This window comes from Rhinolophus hipposideros, assembly GCF_964194185.1.
Source record: "Rhinolophus hipposideros genome assembly, chromosome: 23".
Classification (NCBI taxonomy): Eukaryota; Metazoa; Chordata; class Mammalia; order Chiroptera; family Rhinolophidae; genus Rhinolophus; species Rhinolophus hipposideros.
The window spans coordinates 36,621,130-36,645,491 of NC_138069.1; the positions used below are offsets into that span (position 1 = coordinate 36,621,130).

The following is a 24,362-nucleotide window of genomic DNA, read 5'->3' on the forward strand; positions in this document are numbered from 1 at the left end:
CTGCTGGTCGCGGGTTATGGGCTGCCATGGTGACTCCTCATGCAAGGGCAACTGCACATACAGCAATGCCACCCGGTGGCCTGTCTGAAAAACAGGGCCTCCTTCAACCCCACAGACAGGGGGGCCCTAGGAACAGGGTGCAAGCGACTGGGTTTTCCTAAGGCAATCGGCAGGAAGCTGAGATTCTGAGAGACCAGAGAGGGGAGCCGTCACCTGCTACCAGGAGATCAAGGGGCCTCACCTGGTGTGATTTGGCTTGCCACCTCCATTTCTCAACAGCGGGTAGCATGGCCACTTGCCTATCTGATTGCCACCTGGTTACTGATAAGTCCTTTAAGAGGGGGTCAGCCGTTCACTCAATGACCAAGAACGGGAGGATTCCAGAACTTAAGTCTCCCCAAGGGTTTTCCTTAGGAAGCTCAAGGTACACAAGAGAGGGAAGAACTCTCTCCAGAATGTATCACAAAGTAAGTCTGCTTCCACTGCTGGGGAGAGTTCTCATCATCTCACCTCAATCCTGTTTTTAAAAATAAGTAGCTTCTTGTTTGCTGCTGTCCAGGGTTCAGGGCAAGTACTGTGGGGGGATGGCAGTGAGCCAGAGAAGTTCCGTGGGGACTGAGGCATAACAGGAACAGCTGACTGACAGTCACTTCTTGTTCCGTGTCACACAAAAGCAGGTCAGCAGAGCTGCCCGTGACTGGGCCTGAAGCAGAAGTCTCTGGCACGTACTCCGGAATCAGACTGCGTGGGTTCCAAAGCTTAGTCAATTCCATGCTAAGAGGCAGTGGCCAAGTTACTTAACTCTTCAGTGCCTCAGTTTCCCCATCTATAAAATGGGCCTTTCAAAAATACCTTCCTTAGTATTGCTGGAAAGGTGAGATGAGATGGTGCATATGAAATTACTTAGCACAGGTTCTGGAGCATATTAGGTATTCATAAATGTTAGCCGCTGTTATTAGCAGCAGTAGTAATACTAGTGAAACAGCTGGCGAGGGAAAGTGAGCTGTAGGGAGTGATGTTTTGCCGCTGCCCTGTAATTGGCACGTTGCTTGGCAAACTCCAAGATCCTCAAATGGTCTTGTCTGCCTTCCAAGAAAATCAAACAACAGGTGCCTGGGCTGCGTTAACTTACTCCAGCCCCAAGACAGTCTGGTTGGTCTCAGATCTCCTGGAGCGAGTTTAATATTTACCACGGCCAGCATTTACATGAGAGCTGCCACCTCAAATGACTGCCTGCTCCACCTGAATGACTTTCCTATCAGTATTGGCCATACATGCCATGCAATCAGTGAGCACTACACGAATGCTCTAGTTCCCTGGGGAAGCTGTCACAGTGCAGCCTGCAGCTGCCCATCAGAGGAGGAAGTGATGGCTCTAGAGACATGCTGACTACTTTTCTCGCTTGGGGTAGAACTGACCTCTGAGCTACAAGGCAAAGGATGTGGGGGCACTCTGGCTGGCTGCACACCCAGGATCACCATTTCCACAGATGGCCCAGAGCCCAGGAGCCCTGGAGCCTGGGTAGGCAGAGGAACGGAGGGGAGCAAACCCTAAATTTCCAGTGCGGAAGGGATGGATGGGGCTTGGGAGAAGAGGGCAGGTCACTTTTCTGGTCCCCCAGCTGCTGCTGTCCCTGGAGGTGGGAGCACGTGCCAGTGCATGTCCTGCCCTAACCTTGGACTCTGAGATGCCTCCAGTTCTCAGCAGTTTCGGAGGGAGTCTCTAAACACACTTCCTGTTCAGATGGGCACCTGACTCGCTTCCCAGCAGCCTGTGTAAGAAGGGAAGCTGACAGGCTACCTTGCATCTCCCAGATAGAATAAGGGTAGTTACTAATTACTAATGAATGTGTGTTCATACCATGAATGTCTGCAGGAACAATCTATCTAGGATTAGATATAGGGAGACATACTAGCTATTTTCAAACATTTGGAGACTATGAGAATAGCCTTTTCCGAATTTCCCAGAGGCCTTTACTGAGGTTTAGTATGAGAAAGGGCTTCCTAACCGTCCACGTGGTGGGGACAGAAACCACCACCATGACCACAGAGGACTGTCACAGTGCAGGGGAGGGGCTTCTGTGCCAGCAGGTGGGAGTCTGTGCTGAGAGCACTGAAGCCCCTTTGACTCTAAGACTGTGGAACTTAAACTAAAGGAAGTGACTTGTGAGGGCGACACCCCGAGGACGGGGTGCAGGGGGTCGTTCCTAGGACAGCTGAAATTTGTCCATGTCACCCATTTGCTGCAGCCTCTGAGAAACTCTGAAGGCTGAGATATTCTGCTATCAGTATTGGCCATCGGTCAAACGAACATGCCAAGAAAAAGACCCAGGGGGGCTGGGTACATACCAGGTTGGGCAAGTTTGGCGGGACGGTTGAAAAGTTTGGAGAAATGGGGAAAGGGGGGTGGGGAGTGGGGAATGGCTGGACAACCAACTACAATGTATCCATTTTATTACTGGCAGCATCATGACAAGTGCCAGAAAGGAAATATGCAAGATCACTGCGTGTGACAGAGCTGACGTGGCTTTGTGATGAGCCAATAATTTGAGATGGAGAGAGAAGAAAAAACACAAACCTCTCACAAAAAGCCTTCGAGTCAAAGGAGAGGAAATTATCCAGACGACCAGGGTTGTCTAATCAGGGCCTTCTTATCAGAGTGTCTCTAGTGTAACAAGGAGACAGCCAATCTGCAGAGGGCTGAACGCTAAATTAGATCTGATCAGGACCCGCTTTCCAATTGCTCAACAGCAGGTCAAAAGCCAATGAGGGCTACATTTGCTGCTTCTTTCTGGAAACTGAGCCTGCCTGAGTTGTGGCAACTCTTGATCTTGAGAGGGGAGGACGCTTCGTCTTTACTCCCAGCTACGCAATTCCATCTGCGTAGAAAGGTGACATTAAACGACAGTTGTATCCCCAGCCCATGCAAACTCCTGTTACTTCTGCTAACTTGTGACTGCTGTCAGCTTGGAGTTGGGAGACGTTTCCTTATTTAAGAAGCATGCGTTTATTGAATGTGTGCTACGTGCCATGCACGGAGCTAGGTACTTTGAGGCACGCTGTATTTCTCCTTCAAGGGCGTTCTCCTCTCCACACCAAACACACAGATTGTGAAAGGATATTCATCCCAGCCCAATGGAATACAACAGCCCAAATCCTCAAGGCTAACACTATTGTTACTCTTCCTTCAAGGGATTGATAGCTACAGTTAACTAGCCTTATGGTGGCAGTTATAACTTACGGTTTCTTTGCTATAAGCAAAGAACGCCATCTGTGCAACCCCAGCTCCTGGGGTGTCATTCTAGCAAACAGCCTTCAAGGCCCACTGAGGGCGGGGACCTCTGGACAGGAATTTGCCCACGCGGAGACACACAGAGTGGGCCCACATGGAGGCACGGGTGGGGGAGATGCAGGAAAAAGATACAGACTTTTCTTTCTCTTGATCTCTGCTTCATGGACACAGGCCTGCCTGCTGCCTGGAAACAAGCTGGGCACTCGCTGCACTGGGCATGATTCACATTATTATATTGTCTGGGGAGGATCTGTCCAGGATGAGCTGTAAAGGACATAGGGAGGGAGGACAGACGTGAGACGGGAAAGGCTACAAGAAAAGTCTCACTGCCTCTTTCTTGAAGAATCTTGGGCGCCGCCATGTCAGATATGTCACCTGCTTTCCTCTCTCCACTCCTGCTCCTGGACTCTCACCCATCCGGAGACCCAGCTTGCCCACCTCGTCTGCAAGCACATGCTGGAGCTCCAAGTAACTGCACACGGGGGCAGGGAGGCCTCTGGTCCCTTCCTCACAGCCTGCGCCTTGGAGGTACACACTCACTCACACACACACACACACACACACCCACCCCTGAATTCAGATGTACACCTCTGTGTACACACATCCTGTGCTGTTCGGCGCGCGGGGGGCTCTCTGAGCCACAGAACCATGTGGTTCCACTCCCGTTGCTATCCCTGTTTTGTGCGTGACTGAGGGCAAGTCATTTAGCTCTGAGACTTGGTACTTTCCATTGCTCACAGGATACTTAAGATCGATTCCCAATACCAACAGGAACCGTGGCGCAGACACGGAGCAGACGTGGACATGCACAGAGGTACATTCCCATACCCACAGTACCTGCGTGGATGCTACAGCTACCCCCTCACAAAGCAGAGATCATTCTCCCCCATCATAAAATCTTAAGGTACGGGATGAGCTAAATTCCTTTCCTTGCCTCTCCACGTCAGAGTTCAATTATCTCCTTCAAACATTTAAGCTCAAATGACCAGAATGAAATAAATGCAAATAAATAATCCTGGGGCTTAAAATTCAAGGCAACAGATTTTCCTTTAAATTAAATAAACGCTTCCCACTCCGCCATCTCTTACCCAGACAGAGTCCTATCGGTGACTGATTATGCTCGTTCCTGATTATTTCATCACCCACCCCCACCCTTCCTCAGGGTCACATGTCTCTCAGCAGCTCTGCTTTGCGCTTAGTATTGGCACTCGGTGCGTGGATGTTTCAGTTTGCTATATTCCTAGCACACGCTTGCCTGGGCAGGCTCCTAGCTCTATCATTTAGGTTTGTTCACACTGATCTTGGCCTCCCTGTGCCAACTCTCTGGCTCTCCTTCCACCGCAAGGAGGTGATGGAGGTGAGGGGCAGACAGTTCAGAACTTTTTTTTCCTTTTGGTGCACATAAAGTCAAAAGAAGAGCTCTACAGAGCATGGCTGAAGGTTTGCAGGAAAGAACCTACAGACAGTCCCAGAGACACAAACAGTGACAAAGTTCCTACTCACAGCAGCTGTAGGGACACCAGCCCATCAAACAGCCCCTTGGCAATCTCGGTGATCTTGTTTCCATAGAGCACCCTGGAAAGGAATGGAGAAGACAGTGGTTACCATGGATGTGAGGCCACTGGGACCCCCTCGGGTAGGAGGCCATCACCTGGGCCAGCTCCGAGGAGGTGGACTCTCAGTGTGCCCTTCTAGCTCCACCTCATCCCTTCTCCCCCCAGTGAGACAGGAGGCAAGTGCCACCGGGAGCTGGAGGGGGGCAGGCTGTCGGGAGGGGAGGAGAAATGGGCTCCATCCTGTTTCACTCCTGGGCAGCCCAGATCCATAACTAATCCACAATAGGAAGAAGCAGTCTCTCTGTGGTGTCTCCCTGAGCCGCTCATGACTCACACCCCAGAAATAAACAAGATGTGTGGGAAGCTGACTGGCCCCGTGTCTCCTTGTCTTCCGTGGGCATTGATCAGGCTGAGCCAGCCTATAAGATGTTTCCTTCTCATGTCCCATTGCACCCTAGGAATTCCTCATCCACCTAGACAGGGCTTTGGGTATCTGGGGGCCCGTCCAGATGGCTCAGGGACTGTTGAGTACAGGAATGGCTCTCAGGAAAAAAGGAGACACAAGGAGCTGTTACCTCAGAGGGATGGCGGCGTCTAAACTCCAGCCCCTTTTCCTATTCTCTGCGCTCCGGGAGACAAGGAACTCGCACTTCTCTCATCCCCCTCTCTCAGCCTGCAGTGTCCCTCACACTGGGTCTCCTATTTGTGGGCTGGTCTCTGGTGACTTGTGACGCTTGGGGAAGAAGCCTGCTGCATCTGCCTGTCCTGCCCAGCGCCCATGGGTCCGGCTGGTCTCCAGCACGGCAGTGAGGACACTGTGGCCCCTTTGCTCTCACCCATGGCACAGGCTTTGCTGTCTCTTGGGTCCAGTCTCTCTGAGATGGAGGGAACTTAGCTAAAGATGGTGTTTCTTCTTCTTTTTTTAAATTTCCTCTTGGACCCTGAAGCACACTGAATGAAATGCAATATTCAAAACTCACTAAGTGTCTTTGCGGAGGCAAAATGGTAGGACCAGGAGCTGGTAAGTGGGAGCAATTAACCAAACTCCCCATTTTCCAGACGCCACCAGGAGTGAACAGTGAGCGTCTCTCTCAGCCTGTGGGTATGTTTCATTAATGTTTCAACAAATTAATGACTAAATAAAAGTCAGCATGATGGCTCAGGCTCACATGTCTAATTCATATTAATGTCCCACCGCTCACTGTGCCACACGTGGTAATGTCACAGTCTGCTCCTCTCTGCAGGTGTCCCAACTTCCCTACAGTAGAAGCTGGAGGGGCCGTGGGGCCAGGGGTCTGAGGGTCCTTGCATCACCCGTCATGCCTCTGTGTGGGACGTCTCAGAGCCGAGTGGGTCAACACCACTCTCCAACAGGCAGACGGGGCGTCTGGGTGTAGACCCCTCTGGCTCTCCCCCAGGATCTTTCCTTGACTTCCTTCTTCATATCTTTCAGGTTTGAGCTCAAGCACCTCTTTTTTGGGAAGTCTCTCTCTGGAATATTCTGGTTAATGTTTTTCACTACGTCACCCTAGTTTTATTTCTTTCTCACTTTTCATTATATCCTGTTATGTTACTTACATGTTCATTTAGTTTAGACATTTTTTTTGTACCTCCCCTCCCAACCCCCTGAATATAGGCTCCACGTGACATGATGTGGCTTGTTCATGGCCGAGTCCCTAGAGCTGAGGACTGAACAGAACTTAGCAGTCAGAATTGGCAGAAGAGTGAATGCACAGACATGGGGTAGAGGCTTTCCTGCCCTTTGCCTTGGCTGCTCTTGAGTTTGGATTGAGTGTGTTTGCGTTCAAAGCTCCATGAGACCAAGGGTCCTATCTGTCCAGTTCACTGCCACAATTTCTACTGCCACAACTGACTACTACTCAGCATGCAGTAGGCGTCTAGTGAATGGATGAATGCATACATTGGCAGTGAAGAGCAGTTCACTTAACCGGCGCCCTGATATATTTCAGAAGTGGCTAGTGGCATGTCCTTTTCATGGTTGGCAGCCATACTTTGAATTTCTTTTCCCGCAAGACCAGAAGCATCTCACTGTCTTCAGGCTGTCCCCAAAGGCCAGCAGAGGGAAACCAGACAAGGGGAACAGGACAACGGGGGCAGGGATAGGGTCGTGGTGGCAGACGGCTGCTCTCCCTTCTCCTGTGATCTTCAGCAAAATAAGCAGACACTAATCTCACACACAATCCTGTCTTTGATATCCCAGCCAGATGTTCTACCCGATAAATGAAACTAATTTACTCTGCCAGCAGCAGGCAACAGCTGAATCAAGAGACTTCCCTGTTCTCTGCCCGTTCCCAGAGGGATGGGGCCAGGTGGGGGAAAACCGTATATCAGATTACCTGCCCACTCATTAATTAAGCAAACAGGTTGCATAGAGGGGCGAAGCATGGACAGCTTGCCTCTGAGCAGCCTCAGTCTTGCCCAGGTGGGCAGGTCACCAAATGATACCTTTGTTGTATCGTATGTCCACTTTTCACATTATCTCAAGAGGCAGCATAGCCTAAGGATTGTGGGTTCTAGAGTCAGACTGCTTGGGTCCAAATCCCTCCTTTCCCACTTGGTACAGTGGACTTTGGGTAAGTTACATTGATTCATCCACCAAGATTTTTTTTCACACAATAACTTTGTGCCAGATACTGTTGGAGGTGCCAGAGACTCAGCCAGGATGAAAACAGATAACCCCAGTCTGTGTGGAGTTATTGTAAACGAGAGAGGAGGACAGATTCTATATTCCAGGTCGTTGTGAGGATGGGACGTATAAGACGCCTAGAACAGTGCCTGGCACATAGTACGTGACCCACAAGTACTGCACTTCTAATTACTGAAATCACGGTCACTGCTGCCTGTGTGTTAGGCAGGAAAGGCAGCTCTGGCCCCGTTTTGCCTGGGAGGGAACATGCATGGCAGACTCCAGTGACATGCCCTGTGCCACACACTGAGTCACCGACAGAATCGGGACCAAGCTTTATGCTTTGGTGCCCTTGTGGGTTTCTGAGCCCCTGGTAGGTGAAGCTTTGGGTCCGCCCATGGGACTGCCCTAAGGTTTCAAAACCAGAGAAAGCAAGGGCTTATAGGATGGGGTTGATACTTTCTCAAAATGGCCATGAGGTTGGTTGGGAGAAAAAAACCTGAAAATCAGGGAAAGAAAATTAGCTCCTCCCGACAAGGCCACATTCATGGGGAAGATACAGATGTCGGGAATAAACAGACGTTACATTCTCTCGCTCCATCTCCCTAGAAGGCGCTATGAGGCCTGTGGGGTGGGACTGGGGAGTACAGTTAGAGTGGAAGGTGCATTCGAATTACAAGCCAATCACTGGGCAGCCTGCTGGGCACTTAATCAATACAAATAACGCATTAGGGTTGTAGAAATATTCCCCCAGATCAATTTCCCCTGAAGAAATATTTGTTTCTTTGACCAGGTTGCCACAAGTGTGTAAGGGAACATAAAGCCTTGATAAACAACTCCTGAAAAACATGGCTGCATCCAGCTCCCATCCCCCCGCGCCCCGGCCCCCCGCCACTCTGCTCCCCACTTACAGCGACGTGAGTGACTTCAGGCCCTGGAAGGCATCTGGGGCAATGTCCGATATCTGATTTTTGCTGATGTCTCTAAAAATATGAACGGGAGAGTCTGAGAACACGGCCATTCCTAAACGTGAATCAAGCATGTCAGGTATTCAAAATGGTGGGTATTAATTAATCACTCCATCAATTTTATTTATTTATAGTGCAAGAGAAGGGGCTAAAGGACAATTCAGTTCAACTGCCTCATGATAAAATCTACTCCATGTGTGTCACTCTTCTCGGCTTTCAGAGAACGTTCAGCCCCGGCACCTGGACTTGGACACATGGCTTGGCACATGTGAGTCCACATTTTGCAGGTGGGAAACTGCATCCAATCAAGTTAGGGCCTGTCTAGGTCACACTACCAGGTCCTTATTGCATAAATGAGGCAGGCACTGGAGCCCCCCAACGCAGCTCAGGGGTCCTCTAAACATCACCTTCTGCCTCATGCCTCAGCAAATGCTTATTTTTGTCCCTCCAAAATCCTGAGTCATTTCACCTCCCCGGTGACTTTTTCTCCCAGACCTGCATGGAGGTTTTGAGCACTGACTTCCGGCTTGGTCTGACTCAGTGCAACCTCCAAGCCGTGTGATGGAAACACACCAGGAGATGCTCATGGGATGGCTTTGAGCCGTGGGCAGGAGCGAGCCCAGGGTGGTGATGTCCAGGGCTTTGGGATAACATGAGCGAGAGGGATGCTGTGTGTTCGGAGGCAGCCTACCGGGCCTGGCTGGTGCAGGGGACCTGGCTCTTTCTCAGAGACAGGCTGCCCACTCTCCAGCACCCCAGTGACTTCTGAGCATCGTGCTAAGGGCACTTCCTGAGGGGGAGGGCTTTCTCTCAGCGTCATTAGCTCAGGGACAGCTGCTGCGCTCCTGTCACTGGAAGAGGAGACGCTCCAATTTCCAGCCACAAGGAGCCTCTCTGGCTGTTTAACCACATAAATCAATGGGTCTTTTGTGCAGACGAGGGGGAGCTGGGGTCTTGGAGGGTCAACAAGGAGGAGACAAGGGAACAGCGAGAAGAAAGCACATCTAAGCAGATTCTTGAGCAATTGCCTCCAGCGAGGCCAGGCTCCCAGCCCCCCAGCCTCTGAAGCACACACTCCTCCAGCCTGTTTCTCGCCTTCTGCTCCTCGTAGCCTTCCAAAGCGCCTGCCACCACCTCTGGCTAGGCCTCTGCTCCCTTTCCTCCCAGCTTCCAAAGCCTGAACGCTGAAAGATATTTCACAGGTTAAGGCTCCTTAGGCACAGCTGTCGAGCTTATCCCTTTAGCTGGCAAGATCGCCTCTGACAAATCCACAGATTGTGCTTGCAGACTCCTCAGCTTACACCAGGCTTTTCTTCAGCGCTCCATTTTTGTATAAGAGTCTTAACAAGCAAATGCCCCGGATTATCCTGATCTCGCTCACCCTCAGCGTGGCTGCCTAGCAAGGCATTTGAGGCCAGCGTGCGAAGTCTGTGTTCCGATCAGACTGGTGACGGCAACTGGTGTTTCCTCCCCCCACCCCTGATCCTGGGATGCCCCTTCAAGGTATGTAGGCCTCTCCCATGCCAGAGGAAGTTCTGTGATCAGTGGGGAAGCCTTCTGCCTTAGCTTTGTGAGGGCAAACTGTTTTCAGTCCCCAGCTGGGCTTTCGGACACACCCCTTTCTGCAGCACGAGGTGAGATGTCTCGTGGTTTGGGATGGTGGGGAGTGGAAATTGGAGAAGTGGTAGTCTAGCTGGGACTTGACCCTGGGGTTCATTTCGTCTTACTTCTTAATTCTGCAGGAATGGCAGGAAACAACAGCCCTGTGAGGTGAGGGACCTGGAGTCACAAGTGACCTGAGTATTTCGGTACAGAGCTGGCATCTCGACCCTCCCTTGCACTTCAGTATGATGGAATCAGAACGCAGTGGCACTGGACAGGAAGGCAGCTGGGAGAGGCGTCAGGAGCCCACTGACCTCCAGTGCTTGACCTCTCCCACTACGGGAGGGTGGTCCCAGAGCAGACTCTCGACCAGTGGTTCTCAAACCTCCAAACTTCACTGGGGTGTTTACTAAGATGCACCCACAGAGAGTCTGACTTGGTCAGCTGGGGGGCTGGGGTTAGAAATCTGCATATGTTACACATCTCCAGGTGATCCCCATGCAGGTGGGCCCTGAGTCAAACTTTAGGCCACAGCGTTTTAGAATTTGGTCTCAGACTCATCCCAGTCCCCTGGGACTTATAAACTGAACAACCCACAGGGAGTGAGTAGCCTTTACAGACTGTTCAGGACAGGAGGACAAATTCCAGTGCCCACAAGGGTCAAGCGGGAAATAAAGGTGCATGCTCTATCTGAGGGGTCTGCTACCTGAGATCATGCAAATGAAGAACTGCACACACCGTGCTGGCCAAACAACACAGGTTTGTCCTCAGGCGTTAGCGCTACCAGCCAACCAACCCCGTAAGGCAGAGGAGTCCTCTCCAGTGCCTGCTACTCTCCCTCCAGATGGTTTCTCTACCTTGATACTAGTGTTTAACTGCAAGTGTTTTTGTACTAAGCTGACCAGTAGAAATTGGTGGGGACAAAGCCATTCATTCAGAGAGAATTCTTCTTCTTGGTGTTATTATTAGAGATAATAGAAAGATGTGGTTCATTCATACCTGAAGGGAAAGCTGTTTTTGTTAGCTATTAGAGATAAACTCATCACGTGTATGGAGGAGGAATCCACATTGAGGGTTTCAAAATCCATTCTCACCAGGAACTTTACTTCTCCTAAGCTATCACACTTTAGTCAAGGTTTCTGAAATTCTGTTAGCTGAAAACATGTTTAGTAGTCTCTCTTCCCTACCACCATCCCCTTGGGGGGAAAAAGGCATCATACTAAATACCATCATAAGTAATCAAAAATTAAATTCACTTTCCAGGTTGTGACTGAGAAGGTCTTATGAATTTTACACTTGATCTTAGCCAAAAGGCTGAGAAGCGAGCGTCTTATGAATTTTGAATGCACAGATCATGGCAAGTCCAACAGGATGAAGAAAAGACAGTAAAACATAGCCAAGCTCTAAATTACCTGGACTTCACAAAAAATTAGAGCAGTAACTTACATCATGCAAGAGATATAGGTTGGGGCAGTGACTGAACTTGTCATTTTTCACTGGAATTACTATCTGGCTGCATAATCAGGCTGGGCTTTAAAAATGAACTGGGGTGGGGGTAAGGAGAGTGAGTGGGGAAGCAGGGAGCCCAGGAGATTAATGGCCCAAGGTTTTAAATATTAAGGCCTATATTTCTACAGCTCCTCCAGCAGGAACGCTGCCAAGGGGAGGGAAGGAAAACATGCTTCGGGCTGGCTCATTATGTTGGTTTCTACTTCTGGAATTGTACCAGCAGAAAATCTTGTTTGGTTTGGATTTCCAGGGAGATGGGAAGTTGGCTTCCTGCGATCTGAGGGAAAGCCTACCAATGCCAGAGTTTCGTGGGGATGTTTATTTTTAACACAAAAGGAGTCAGTGGCACTTAACCTCTTTCACATAGGCCCACCTCCTCCTCCTCGAGGGAAAGCGGTGACTCAGCCTGGAGTGGAACGGAACATTAAGTTCAGGTATATTTCTACCTGCCTTCTCTGTCTCCTCTGTGGGGGCCAGAGAGAGCAAGTGCAATGAAAACAGCATCTTGATTACGGGGCTGTAATAAATGAGTTCGTAGCCTGGAAGAGGGAAAGATGTCTCTCTCCCAGATTCCTGGAATCTCTGACGGCGATGGATGGGCCACTTCTGAATCCTACCAGCTTCCCTTCAGATGCCCAGCTCTGGGTGACTCACGGAGCAGCGCCCAGGACGCTCACATGATGGGGGCGGGTGGTGTGGACGATGTTGGCACAGTGGCGGGGCAGATTGCGTTTTAGCTCACCGCGTCATCCACAGATCCTAGCACAGCTCCTAGCTCGCAGGGGACGTTCACTGAGTGGAACTGAATGTGTGCATGGTTGTGGGAATGTTGGCGACAGTGCTGCAGAACGGTACAGTGCCACTGTCACATCTGCCCTGAAACTCCTACTTCAGGTCCACAGCCCCAAAGCCAGGGGACCATAAGAAAAGGGAAGAAAAGCCAGCTGAGCTCCACCGCCCACCCAGGTCATCGTACTTTGCTTCAGTTGGAGAGGCCCTGAGCTCTGAGGTGCCTAAAGGCATACGCCTCACCATCTGAACGCAACACTTCTGACCCTTACCCCCCGCGCTTAGGAGAGCTCTCCAGGCCTGACACTGCCCTGTCCACGCGGAACATGACATGGCCTGTCATCTGAGTAGGCTGCCCACCACACCTGACATGTTACCCCCAAACTGAAAACATGTGGGCTCGCTTCTCCCCAGGGGAAACTCACATTCGCTTCAGCTTCTTGTACTGGGTGAAGGCTCCGGCAGGGATGGATTTGATGGAGTTCTGTTCCAGGCGTCTGGGAAACAGAGCAGAGAAGAGTCAGAGAAGCACCCACCCACAACCAGAGGTTGCTGAGAGCCCTCAGGACGGAATGGTCTCTCCCATCACATGGCACGTATTCTTGTTCACAGGAGGCCAGGTGAACTCTGTGCAGAAGCCAAAGACTCAGGTTCTGGTGCGTGGAGCACCCAGCCCAGGGTCTCACTCCCTTGGGAGAAAGCTAGAAAAGATGGCTTCTCCTTGAGGAGTTTTGGTTCTTGCTTGTTATAAGATGGCTTTGGAGGCAGTCAGCTTCTGCAAAAAAAGCTGTTGGAAGTAACCAGAGTGCTGGAAAAGTGAAAGGGATAAAGAGAAGAAAGAGTTAAAAAAAAAAAGATGGACTGTGAGCTAGCAATGCTTATATGGAAGCACGTGGTTATTGTGTTAAAACTCAACCACACTGTACAGGGGGCCTATACAGGCAGAAGTGACAACGTCTGACTTCATTTCTGGGTTTTTCTTTTCTTTTCTTTTGTCTTCTTTTCTTTCTTTCTTTTTTTGGGTATAATTGACATATTAGTTTCAGGTATAAAGCATATGATTCAATGTTTGTTTCTGGGCTGTTCTAATATGGTGGAGAAAAAGTCTTCAAGTCTTTAGCTTCCAGCCTGACATTCATCAGACTGGCTCCCTGATATTCTGGTGGCCCCAGGGGTGCTGGCTGGACCACTTCCCCGGGCTGCTGGACAAATCTATGGCTATAACATCTTACGGACTTTCCTGAAATGCTCCTTCCTCTCCTATTACTCTGGGAAGACACGAGATGCTGCAGGCCCAGGGCTCAGAGCTTCCTTGGAAGAGAAAAGGCCAGGAGAGCAAGGAGCATCTCCATTCTTTATTCTTTCATCTCTCAAATGACTTCCTGTCACCAGGAACAGGTGTGGTGGGAAAGAGGCCTGAGCAGGAGGCAGGGCCCTCCATTAGAGGTGATGAATGGTACCCAGGCCCAGGCTGAGGACTCAGCATCTCCCCCTCATCCATCTCTCTTGTCTCCAAAGGTGTGGATCTTTTCATCACTTCCTCATTTGGCATGGATGCTTCCCAAACCCTCAGCTGGGGAGACATACAGAAAAGGGGTGTGTGGGGAGGGGCTGGGCAGCTGGAGGAGGAAACGGCAGGAGCTGGCTCCCTCGGAGGCTACATCTCGTGGACGCACATTTCTGGCTGGGATGAACCTGTTCATCTTGAAGAGTAATTCCTGCTGCAGAGCCGGGGAGACAGTCGTATTAATTTGTTCCTCTGCGATCTCATCTTCATTGGGGGAACAGAGTATTTGTTACTGGAACCGCTAATGGAGCAGTTTGCCAGCAATTTTCCCATTTCAAACAACATCTCAGCTGCTAATGTGGAATGGTTTGTCAGGCCTACCCATAACACAGACAAATCACTCTCCAGGCCGAAGGAAGGGGGAGAAAGATGAAGGGAGGGTGAGAGAGGGGGCATCACGACAGATCATTCTCGGATGCTGGAAGAATGGAGTCTACAAATGAGACTGCCACGGTCTGTTAAGAAAGCCTTTGCGGCCAGCCAGAAGGCAGGAATGTGCTCTTCTGGGCCCCTGGGCACAGGCTGGCTGGGCAGAGACCTGGCTGGCTCACGGTGAGCCACAAAAACATGCCACAAGGTCTCAGAGGCTGCAGACTCCTGATGGAGCCGCCCGCTGAGGCAGCTGACTTGGGCAGGCTGCCTTGACTGAGAAGTTCCAAGGACATTCTCGTTTTCTAGATGAGCAGAGTTCAGCAGGGGTTTCTCAGCCGAGGAGGCAGCAGCTCTGTGGGTCTCTGGGACTGCCAGTCAGGTGGCAAATGCTCTCCAGGAATCCTGTGATTCACCTGCCACTTTGGCAAGGGACTGTGGCTGGATGATGCTTCTGGAGAGAGCCGCTGTCCATTAACGATGGCGATCCCATCAGCTTTTTCCAGAGGACCCACTGCTCCCAGCTGTGGGCCAAGAGCCCATGCGAGTCATGTCAGCACTAGGTGTGAGGTCAGCTGGCTGCCACGCAGTTCAAAATCAATGACCCGCCACTTTAGGGATGGGTGCAGGGAGGAAGGACGCATCGGTGAGCAGGAGGTGATACCTGCACCCAGAGAGCTTAGTCCTCTGGTGATTTGAGGCCAGCTCAAAACGGCCCATCACAGAACCAAATTTTATTGCTACCACACAGGAAGAGCTATCTTTTATGACGTTGAGTTGATTTATGTCTATTATCTCTTTTAATCCTTACACGTATGAGGCAAGTTGTGTTGGCCACAGACGGTGGGTGAGGACAATAAAACCTAGAGGGATCAAATAGTCTGTCCCAGCTGACGGAGCTAGTAAGTGGCAGAACTGCCATCTCTCTGTTTCTACCCACTGGACACACTGCCTGTTTTTCTGAAAAAGGAGAAACTGAGACGCAGAGACGAAAGTGGCTTTCCCAAAGTCACAGGAAAGTTTAAGGGGTTACGAGCCCAGGGCTCCTTCTGACACATCGTGCAGCCTCTGCAGAAGTACATATTTTGTAAAACGGCCGTAGGAGTTGAGGGAAGATGGAATGTAGATGTGAATATGGATGAAATACGCGAATAGCACAAAGGTGTGATTTTTGAACAAAGAATTCCACCCTAAGCCTGTAATCCTGGCAGGGACGTCGCTGTGTGTCCTGTACTCGAGACTGGTCCACTCAGGGGAGGGTGTTTGTCTCTGCTGTTGCTCTGCGTCCTGTGCGGCTGTGGGCACTGGCTGGACATCCAACCCCAGTGAATGTCAAGGCCATGGGTGTAGGTTAACCTTGCCCCAGGGGCAGCCGATTGCCTGGGGGTGGCTGGGTAGCTGTGAATAGTCAGCGTACTGCAAACGTGAAGGCCAGGGTAGGATAATGATAATCAGGTGCTTAGAATCAGGCATTAGGCTAAGAGTTCTCCGTGGTGTGTCTAACAATATTCACGCCTCTAGGAGGCAGATCCTAGTCATGATTACCATCTCCACTGAACATGAGAAGACTGAGCTCAGAAATGTTAAGTCACTTGCCCAGATTCACGAAGCCAGGAAGAGCTACAGCCGGGACTCAAACGCAAGCTCATTCGGTTTGAAAGCCCGAAGTCTCCATCACTGAGCTGTGTTGAATGTCGTCTGGGGCTGAGGCATTTCCATTCTGTTAGTCATTGCCTGCACTCATTCTCAGGGAAGTGGCCCTTCCATCAAGGAAGTAAGGCTGGAGGGTGTGCGCACACACAGTCGCTATGCAGCAGGTACCCGTGGTGGCTTTTACACATAGACCAGTCCCACAGCCGGGAACACGCATGCAGAGATCCATTCTCCCAGGGACAAAAATTCAGTGTGAAGGACAAAAAGAAGCATTCACATCAGCAGAAACGGTCACACTGAGGGATGTGTCTGAAGCCAGCAGCTGTTTTAGGTCTCTCTTAACCGGCACATGTTGTCTTTCTTTGTCTGGCAAACATTGTTTAGGCTGCAAACTGCTTTCCTAGAACTAGCGCAGAAACAAACATACCAATCAAACATCTGAGCGTCTTCTGGCACAAGTGAAAACAGTGGGAACTTCGGATGGGGATTTTTCAGTCATTTGCGCTGGTATGGATTTGACCTAGTTCCTTGGTGTTTCCTTAATGATCTGTCATTTGCAAACATGCGACTGAACACAATATATTTCTAGCAATACATAAGTCAACATGTCGCCAGAGAGACTGGCAGGGACACGGCTGTGCAGGGCATGGCTGCGGGTCACCCGGCAAAGGGGTCCTGGAGCTGGGCTGGACTCCTGGTGGTGGTGTGGCTGAGGCAGTGACGATGAGGGACAGCTGCCATTCACTGAGGGCTTTTATACATCAGACACCGGCTCTTCACACACTGGCTCACTGTATTTAAGACTACAAAGCAAGTGGTCTTCTTAATATGCCCATTTTACAGACAAGGAAGTTGTGGTAAAGAGAGGCCAACGTGCCTAACATCAGGCTGCACGTCGGGACCTGGACTTGAACCCAGACTGGTCTGACTCAGACGTCTGCGTTCTTAACACTTAGGCTACACTGTCTCTTGCAGAAGTCACCATAGTGAGTGTGTACAATGGTCCTTACGTCTTTCCCATCTCTCTTAGTTTTCCCTTGACTTGGGAGCTCGTGAGGATGTCCAGATCCATGTTCATCCCTGGGCCGTTTGGTTGGAGACAAGACCATGATTCAGTTTCTGAGGCTTCACTGCGCTTGGAATAGGGCTGAGGGGGAAGGTTCCCATCAGTCACATTCCTGGCCTCTCCCTTTCTTTACCTTAGCTGCTGGTGGTTCTTCGGAAAGGCAGGGAGTCCTAACGTCCCGCACTAAGTGTATGTGTGTGGTCCACAGCAAAGATGAGGAACGTATGTGTGTGACGTGAGCCATTCCGCAGAACACCTGGCATTGCCCACACAATACAGAGGTGTAGACACAGAGCCCGATTTGCTCTTGTTACATACAGATGCCCAGAGGCCTCCAACAGAGGACACCTGTTTTTCTTCTTAGAAAAAAAATGAATGAAGAATAGTATGGGAACTTGAGACTAGTCATCTACCACATTGTATATGTATACATGTGTGTAAGTTTTTTCTTTTTAGATTCCATTTGGTAGCTTCCAAACAGTGTGCTCCATTCCTACATGTTGTCATTTAATCTTCCAGGAACATCTCTAGTAGGTACAATGAGCCCCATTTTTCAAAGGGGGGATCTGAGTGAGCCAGATGTTAAAGAAACATGCCCAAAGTAAGAGGCAGAACGGGATTCACCCCCAGGACTATTTATCCCGAGGCTCTGTTCTGCATTATCCTACTACCTGATCGGCTTTCCTTTTACACCACGTGCCCCTATCCCATCCCATCTCTCTTCCTTCCACTGCGGCAGTCCCACAGAAACAAACCCGGTGCTCTCAGAGCATTTTAAGAATCATTGATGTCAATGGTTTCCAGAGCGCTTCTGCCTTTCCATTCTGCTTTTCTGTTTTTGATTTTTAGTTCTCTCTCTCTTTCTTTAAAATCCCCTAGTGACCAGTGAAATGGGAGGATATTTACTTTTGTTAGGCAGCTGTCTCCCCACCCCAGACAAACAATGGGGTTGAGGTGAGGCTAGGTGCAAAGGGGGGCTACTTTTCTCCCTAGATGCTCTCACTTCTGACTTGACCTTTAAGCCCATCCACAGCCTTTCTTCAGCAAATAAATTAACCAGCTATGGTGGAAGGCATGAGACACTGGGTGCCACTATGTGGGGGTGTGGGGCAAACACGGAAGAAGATGGGACAGAGATTAAGACGGTGCTTGAGATACGGATGGCCCCTCTCCAGCCTTAAGGATCCAGGAGGGTAGACTGACGATGACAGAACAGAGAAGCATGTGGGTCTCTGGCTCTTCCCAGAACCCATCCCTGCTGGAGGCGGGAGCGGGTAGAGAGAAAAGTTGGGGAGCAACAAGAGTAGTGCTGTTCATGGGAGCTCAGTTTCAAGGAACATCTGCAGCGAACCATCTCACTGCAGGTTCTCTGGAAGAAAGCTATTTTTAGGAGGAATTGGCTATGTGGGGAGACCAGCACACACTTCCCTGAGCTGCTCTGGCTTTGGAAAAATCTAAAATTCTGCCTGATTGCTTTGCGTGAGAGAGAGAGAGCACCCCCTGCAAAATATTGGAGAGGGCAGAACCCCTCCCAAGGTTTAGGAACACCACTACCAGCTAAGGACTGAGGATAGGGAGTAGAGAGCCTGACACGGTGCCAAGCACGCCGAAGGAGAAAGGAGAAATATGGATTGTGTAGGTGGTTATGGACACGAGGCGGAATTCTTGATAGTAGAAAGAAACAGTCCCACGTGGCTGACTCTGGGATGATAAATCAGACACTTCCTATTCATTCTGGGGTGTATCCTGAAGTTTCAACTCTCTGCTCCCTTTTTCCTCATCTTCCAACTTCCCCCATTGGCTGGTCTTCTCTCACTGCTAAGAGGATGCATTTTAGTTGCTTTAAAGACTTTCAGGCCAACCCACAGGTGCCCGAGCACGGGCTTTGTTGCTTCTAGAAACAGTTCTTTCTTACAGGTCACCTCTCCCAGGACCCTCCAACCGTAGTCTTGCCAACTCTGCTTTAATGTCTCAGCTTTATTTCATCACAGGAGAAAGAGGCAAGCACAGCACGTGAATGAAGACCTGGGCAATCTGTCTGATGGGCTGTGGGTGCCAGGTAAGCAGGGGCAGTCTTATTTGCATGTCTGCATACATTTGCATGAACATGAGCTACTGCCAGGCTCGATTTATAACGCTAGTGGCTAGGCTAGTTCTTGAACCTATTCTTTCAACCATAACTTTCAAAGAACTGATCTAGCTTTACGGACGGACCTCTTATTCAGGCAGCTCCAGCTCCTGTGGTTTCTAACCCCTCTCATCGTGCCTAATAAAAGTGGTGGTAGTAATAGCAGTATCACTTGGAGCAGTGGTAAAATCACAACTATCATTGCTCACACAGTATGCTCCACGTACCAGACCCAATGCTAAGCATTTGACAGCAAACGTTCACTTAACTTGCATAAGAAGCATTAAGAAGGTACCATTAGCTTCTGCATTTTTCAGTTGAGGAAACCAAGACTCAGAAACGATATTGGTCAATGGCAAAAAGGCAGGGCTGGCGTTAGAATGTAGGTTTGCCTGAATCCATGGTTGACACTCTTAATCACCTGGTTGTCGTTTGTGGTTGCTCATTTTTGGAAGTACTCTAGCTAGGTTAGTCATTCCCAGACTTTGGGATTTCATGGGCTAGGTGGTTACCGAGCTTTTATTTTGCCAATAAAGCAAAATAAATCTCTCTCTCAATTATACATAATACACATTCATATAAAGCTGTACATTTATAATTCTATAATGACTGCATATAATTAAACACATATTTAACACACACATGTATCCTGCCTTCAGTGGCCGTCATTTTCTAAAAGAAATGGCATTTTTAATAACAACAAAAGCAGAATAAGGAAGTCCAGGAAATTACTATAAAGGACGTTCCTTTAAGCTGAATATTTTTGCTCAATGGAAAAACATCACGTTGTTCTTGTTTTTCTCACGTTACCCCAAATCAGGAAAAACTCACTAATAATCAGAGAGCCTCTTGGAAATCACTACTCAAGCTTGTTAATATCCCCTTTAACATTCTATGTCCAGGTGTGAGCTCAACAGCCCAGGTATGGTCTGGTGTGCATGGGCCCCACCTATGATGTGGACATCTGTAGTTTCTCTTTCCCAGACACCTGAGCCGTGCGCCTCTGAGATAGCGAGATGTGGAGCAGGAGAGCAGGGTGGGCAGGCTCAGACCTCCTGCATCAGGGGTGGGGAGGGGGTCAGTGGTTACAGCCTGACCACACAGACTAACCTCTTTCCTCAGGCTGTGGTTTGAGACCTGGTCAAGGGAAAATCTGTGCCTGCCAAAGAGAAAACCTGGCAGATGGAGAAAGAAAGGAACCATCTATGGGGATCTGAAATGACGAATGTTGGCAGGAATTCTATCTTGAACATTCATCTTGGGGGGGGAAGAGTCCTGCCTTGGAGTGATGGGGGGAGTGTCTTATAAAGAGGAGCAAAGGGTTCACTGGGTCTCCACCCAGAGAAATGGGGCTGGGAAATGAAGTGGGAAGACTATGGGCAGGGAGAGGAAGAGCAGGGGGAGAATGAATCAAGGGAAGGGAGAAAAAGAGAAGGGAAAAGGCTGCAGAAAGGGAAGAGAGTAAGGACAGGGATAAACAGAAATGGTAGGAGGAGGGAAGCCGAGGGATAAGCAGGAGAGTCGGTGAGGTCTAAGGGAATTCCATGCAAAGAGGGGCTCCTCAAGGCTAGAGTCTGGACCTCAAGCAGTGAAGGAGAGTTATGGTAAAACACAAAGGGAATCAATTGGTGATTCTTGCTGAAAGGATGACTGAGGGCTGAGTAAAGGTGGATGAACAACACAGGCGGTGTGGATGTCACGCCAAGAGGACACTTTGCTAATTCGCTCCTACCTACAGGAAGGGCGCGGAAGCATGGATTGCGTCCTCTGGGGCTGGGGAAGAAAGTATTAAAGGAAAGCAGAGAAAAGCTGGCCAAGCAGATGAAGAAAGAGGGAATAAGGCCCCACGGTTGGAAGTCACATGTTTCTTCTCCTCTCAGTTAGTGTGAAACCAAAATCCTTACCATGCCTCCGTGATCTGGCCCTCATTACCCCTCTGACCTCACCCCGTGACACTCTCCCTTGTGTTTGCTCCATACTGGCCTTCTGGTACACCAGGCAGACTCCTACCTCAGGGCCTTTGCACATGCTATTCCAGCTTTCTGCAACACTCTACCTCCAGATATTCACTTGTTGTTGTTTTTCTCATTTACTTCAAGTCCTTTCCTTGGTTTAGTTTTCTCCATAGAACCTACAACTGTCTATTATATGATCTCATTTATTTTGCTTTATTGGTTATCACAGTCTTCCCACCACTAGAACACAAGCACCACAAAAGCAGAAACTGTCTGTTTGTTGATGCTCCCAGTGAGCTCATAACAGATATTTGTAGAGTGAATGCATGAATGGAGGAGCCAATGGGCCACCTATTGGAATGCACTGGGAACCAAAGGGCAGGCAGAGGAGGACGAGGGGGAGAAAGAAGCAAAAGAGGAAGATGGGGGAGGGCGGTGGACATCATGCAGAAGCACAGAGGCGAGGGAAATGAATGTTTTTTTATTCAGAGGGATTTCAGCTAATGATGTTTTCAACAGGAGGGTCCCACCTAATCATGTTTTTAATAAAGCCACCTAAAAGTGAAGGCAGAAAATGAAAACAATTATTGTCATATAAAGAGCGATCTGGAGGTCAAAGCCGACTGGCGCTCTACTCAATCCAGAATGAGACACCAGCCATTTTTTAGTGCATGAGGGAATAGTGGGCAAACTGAGCTACGTGGACAAACACATTTGACTGGAATTTGTCTGGAATTTTGGACAGCTGTGCACACACACAAACACGTCCAATCTTGTCTCTACCTGAAGATCAATCTAGGGGACAATGGTCCAATCTGAAGTGATTCAGAGCTCAGTCTCTTGCTATGGAGTCAGGTCATCCTTCGTACATGTCCTACCATGACCATGACCACCTTCCAGAGCACGTGCCCGTGTGCCAGGGATGGTGGTAAGTGCTTACATGCAGTATTTCATTTCGTTTTCACAAGGGCTCACTGAGAGGACTATAATTATCATGTTATTAGAGGTGAGAAAACTCAACATGAAAGAGCAATCATTTCGCCCAAAGTCATCCAGCTGGCCCATGGCGCCAGGACACAATCACAGGGTGACTCCAGGCCAGGGCCTGGCAAACCTCTCCTGTAAAGGGCCAAATAGGACGTCCATTGGGCTGCTGGGTCACAGCCATTCACTCCTGCCGTAGAGCCACGCACAATACGTAAACAAACAGGTATGGCTGTGTTCCAAGAACATACAAAGCTAGGTGGCAGGTATATTAGGCCCACGGGCTGTAGTGTGCTGATGGAGTCTACGCTGTTGACCACAGAGCTACCATACCTGGGGGAGCCTGGAAGCACGGCAAACAGATTCGTGAGGGTCAGCTCTAGCAGCCCAACAGGCTGCCTGCTTACTGGGGGATTGGCTGAGGCAGTGAAGTGGACTCGCCAGGGACAGAGGGTGGCAGATGGGGCACTTACATTTCCACGATGCCCTCTGGCAAGTTGGCGGGGATCTCCGTCAAGCCCTTCCCGCGACAGTCCACGATGTTATTACTGCAAGTGCAGGCCGAAGGGCAGGAGATGGAGTTGGCATTGCAGGATGGAGGCTCTGAGTGGGGGCCTGTGGGGCCAGAACACAATGGTCAACTTACGTCAGTGTCAGGAGCCTCCTGGGTTCCGGGCCCCTTAACCAGCTTCCCAATGAGACGGCGCTGCTGGTAAAGCTACCTGAAAAATTATCAGCAGCTGACATCTCCGCTCATCTCAGAGACACAGCTGCCACTGGCTGAATACTGAGCCAAGAGGAGAGACTCTGACCTTGAGCTGACTATTTCTGGATTATTCCACTGGCTCTGTCATCTCATCATCCTAGCCTTTCAGAGAAAGAGGTCCTCTCAGAGTCAATCACACATGAAAATATGCAAAGAGCTTATCCCGGGATCGCTTTCTCAGGGTGCCCAATGTTTGAATGACACCCTAGAGTTTTTGGCTTTTATCTAGGAATTGATGCTGAGTGTAGATACACCTTCATTCCTTTCTCAAGTGGCTGGAAATCACTATCAAAACCAGGTGGGAGGAACAAAGGTGGGAGAATTTCCCCATCCGGGGCATCAATGTCCACATTTCAATACAGTCATCAACAGTGACACCCAAGACATTTTAACAGCTGTTATGTCCAGAGAACATGCAAATGAAACTTATCTCATTAGAAAAAAAAATAAGTTACTACACATTTTCAACTCGGCTCTTACTTTGGTCTGAGATGAGAAGCAGTGTGACTTTAGAGCAAAGTGATAAAAACCCAAGAAAATGGCATCCAAGGAGGTTACTTAGAAAGGCAAATGTAGACAAACATACCCATCAGCCAGCGAAATCAAGATTCGAAGAGTCCCAAGAATCATAATCACTGTGGTGGCCACGTTAAATCTCTCATACAAGAAGTCAATTCACATGTTGTCAACGCATTATATATGTTTTCAGGCTATGACTACTTCTTCAAAGTGAGGTAAGAATCTCAAACCTGTGGTTAGCTTTGCAAGTGTGGACATTGTGGTCCAAAAGGTAGACTCAGCCCAATGGCTCCTATCCCTCTCCTGCTGGATCCAGCCACAGGGGTCATTTCCGTGTCTTTCCATCTCCCTTTTCCCAGAGCAAAGGGCCACAGGCGAGACCAAACCCAGCATAACTCTGCAGACAGCCTCACAGCTCAGACACGAAACTTCTGGCTGGGAGCTGTCGAAAGAGACTAAACATGAAACACATAAAACGACTGCAGGGAAAAGTGATCTGCGTTTGGCCTCTGTTCACTGGATGAGCTGAGTCTGGGCAGTCAGAGTGAGTCCAGCTACAGAAGTTGCATCAGAAGACTGACTGGGCCTGGGGCAAGTCCTCGTGTGGACACTGAGTGAGACGAGTACAGTGGAGACGGCTGCCATGCTCAGCAGTCCCCAAGTTTGGGGTGATCCTTCTGTAGGGGTTCAAACGGATGCCTGTAGCTTAATTTGGGAGGTTTGCCTTGCCAGAAAGTGCCGACCCAGTGATCACAGAGTCTTATTTCCCATGGTGCCTCTCTCACACACACTGTCACACACATACACACACACAATTTTTTTTTTTTTTAAACATCCTCTTAGCTGGACATTTGAGAAAATATTCTTGTCTAGGGTATAAGGACTTCGAACTCTCCAGTGTCATACTAGTGGCTCCAATGGAGACCATGGAAAATGCCAGAGAGATGATAACTTACACTAAACTCCCCACCTGGAACATTCATGTTCTTAGAG

The 24,362-nt window shown here is 49.5% G+C and overlaps 1 protein-coding gene across 1 annotated transcript in view; it reads right to left on the minus strand.

Annotated features, from left to right (window-relative positions):
• Positions 1–24,362, minus strand: part of SLIT3 (slit guidance ligand 3) — a 561,455-nt gene that overhangs the window by 96,585 nt on the left and 440,508 nt on the right. The window contains exons 9-12 of the mRNA XM_081035897.1: positions 22,558–22,699; positions 12,788–12,859; positions 8,406–8,477; positions 4,795–4,866 (exon numbers count right to left, since the gene is read on the minus strand). Of these exons, the coding sequence (XP_080892023.1) occupies positions 4,795–4,866; positions 8,406–8,477; positions 12,788–12,859; positions 22,558–22,699 (358 nt within the window). The remainder of the gene's footprint in view (positions 1–4,794; positions 4,867–8,405; positions 8,478–12,787; positions 12,860–22,557; positions 22,700–24,362) is intronic.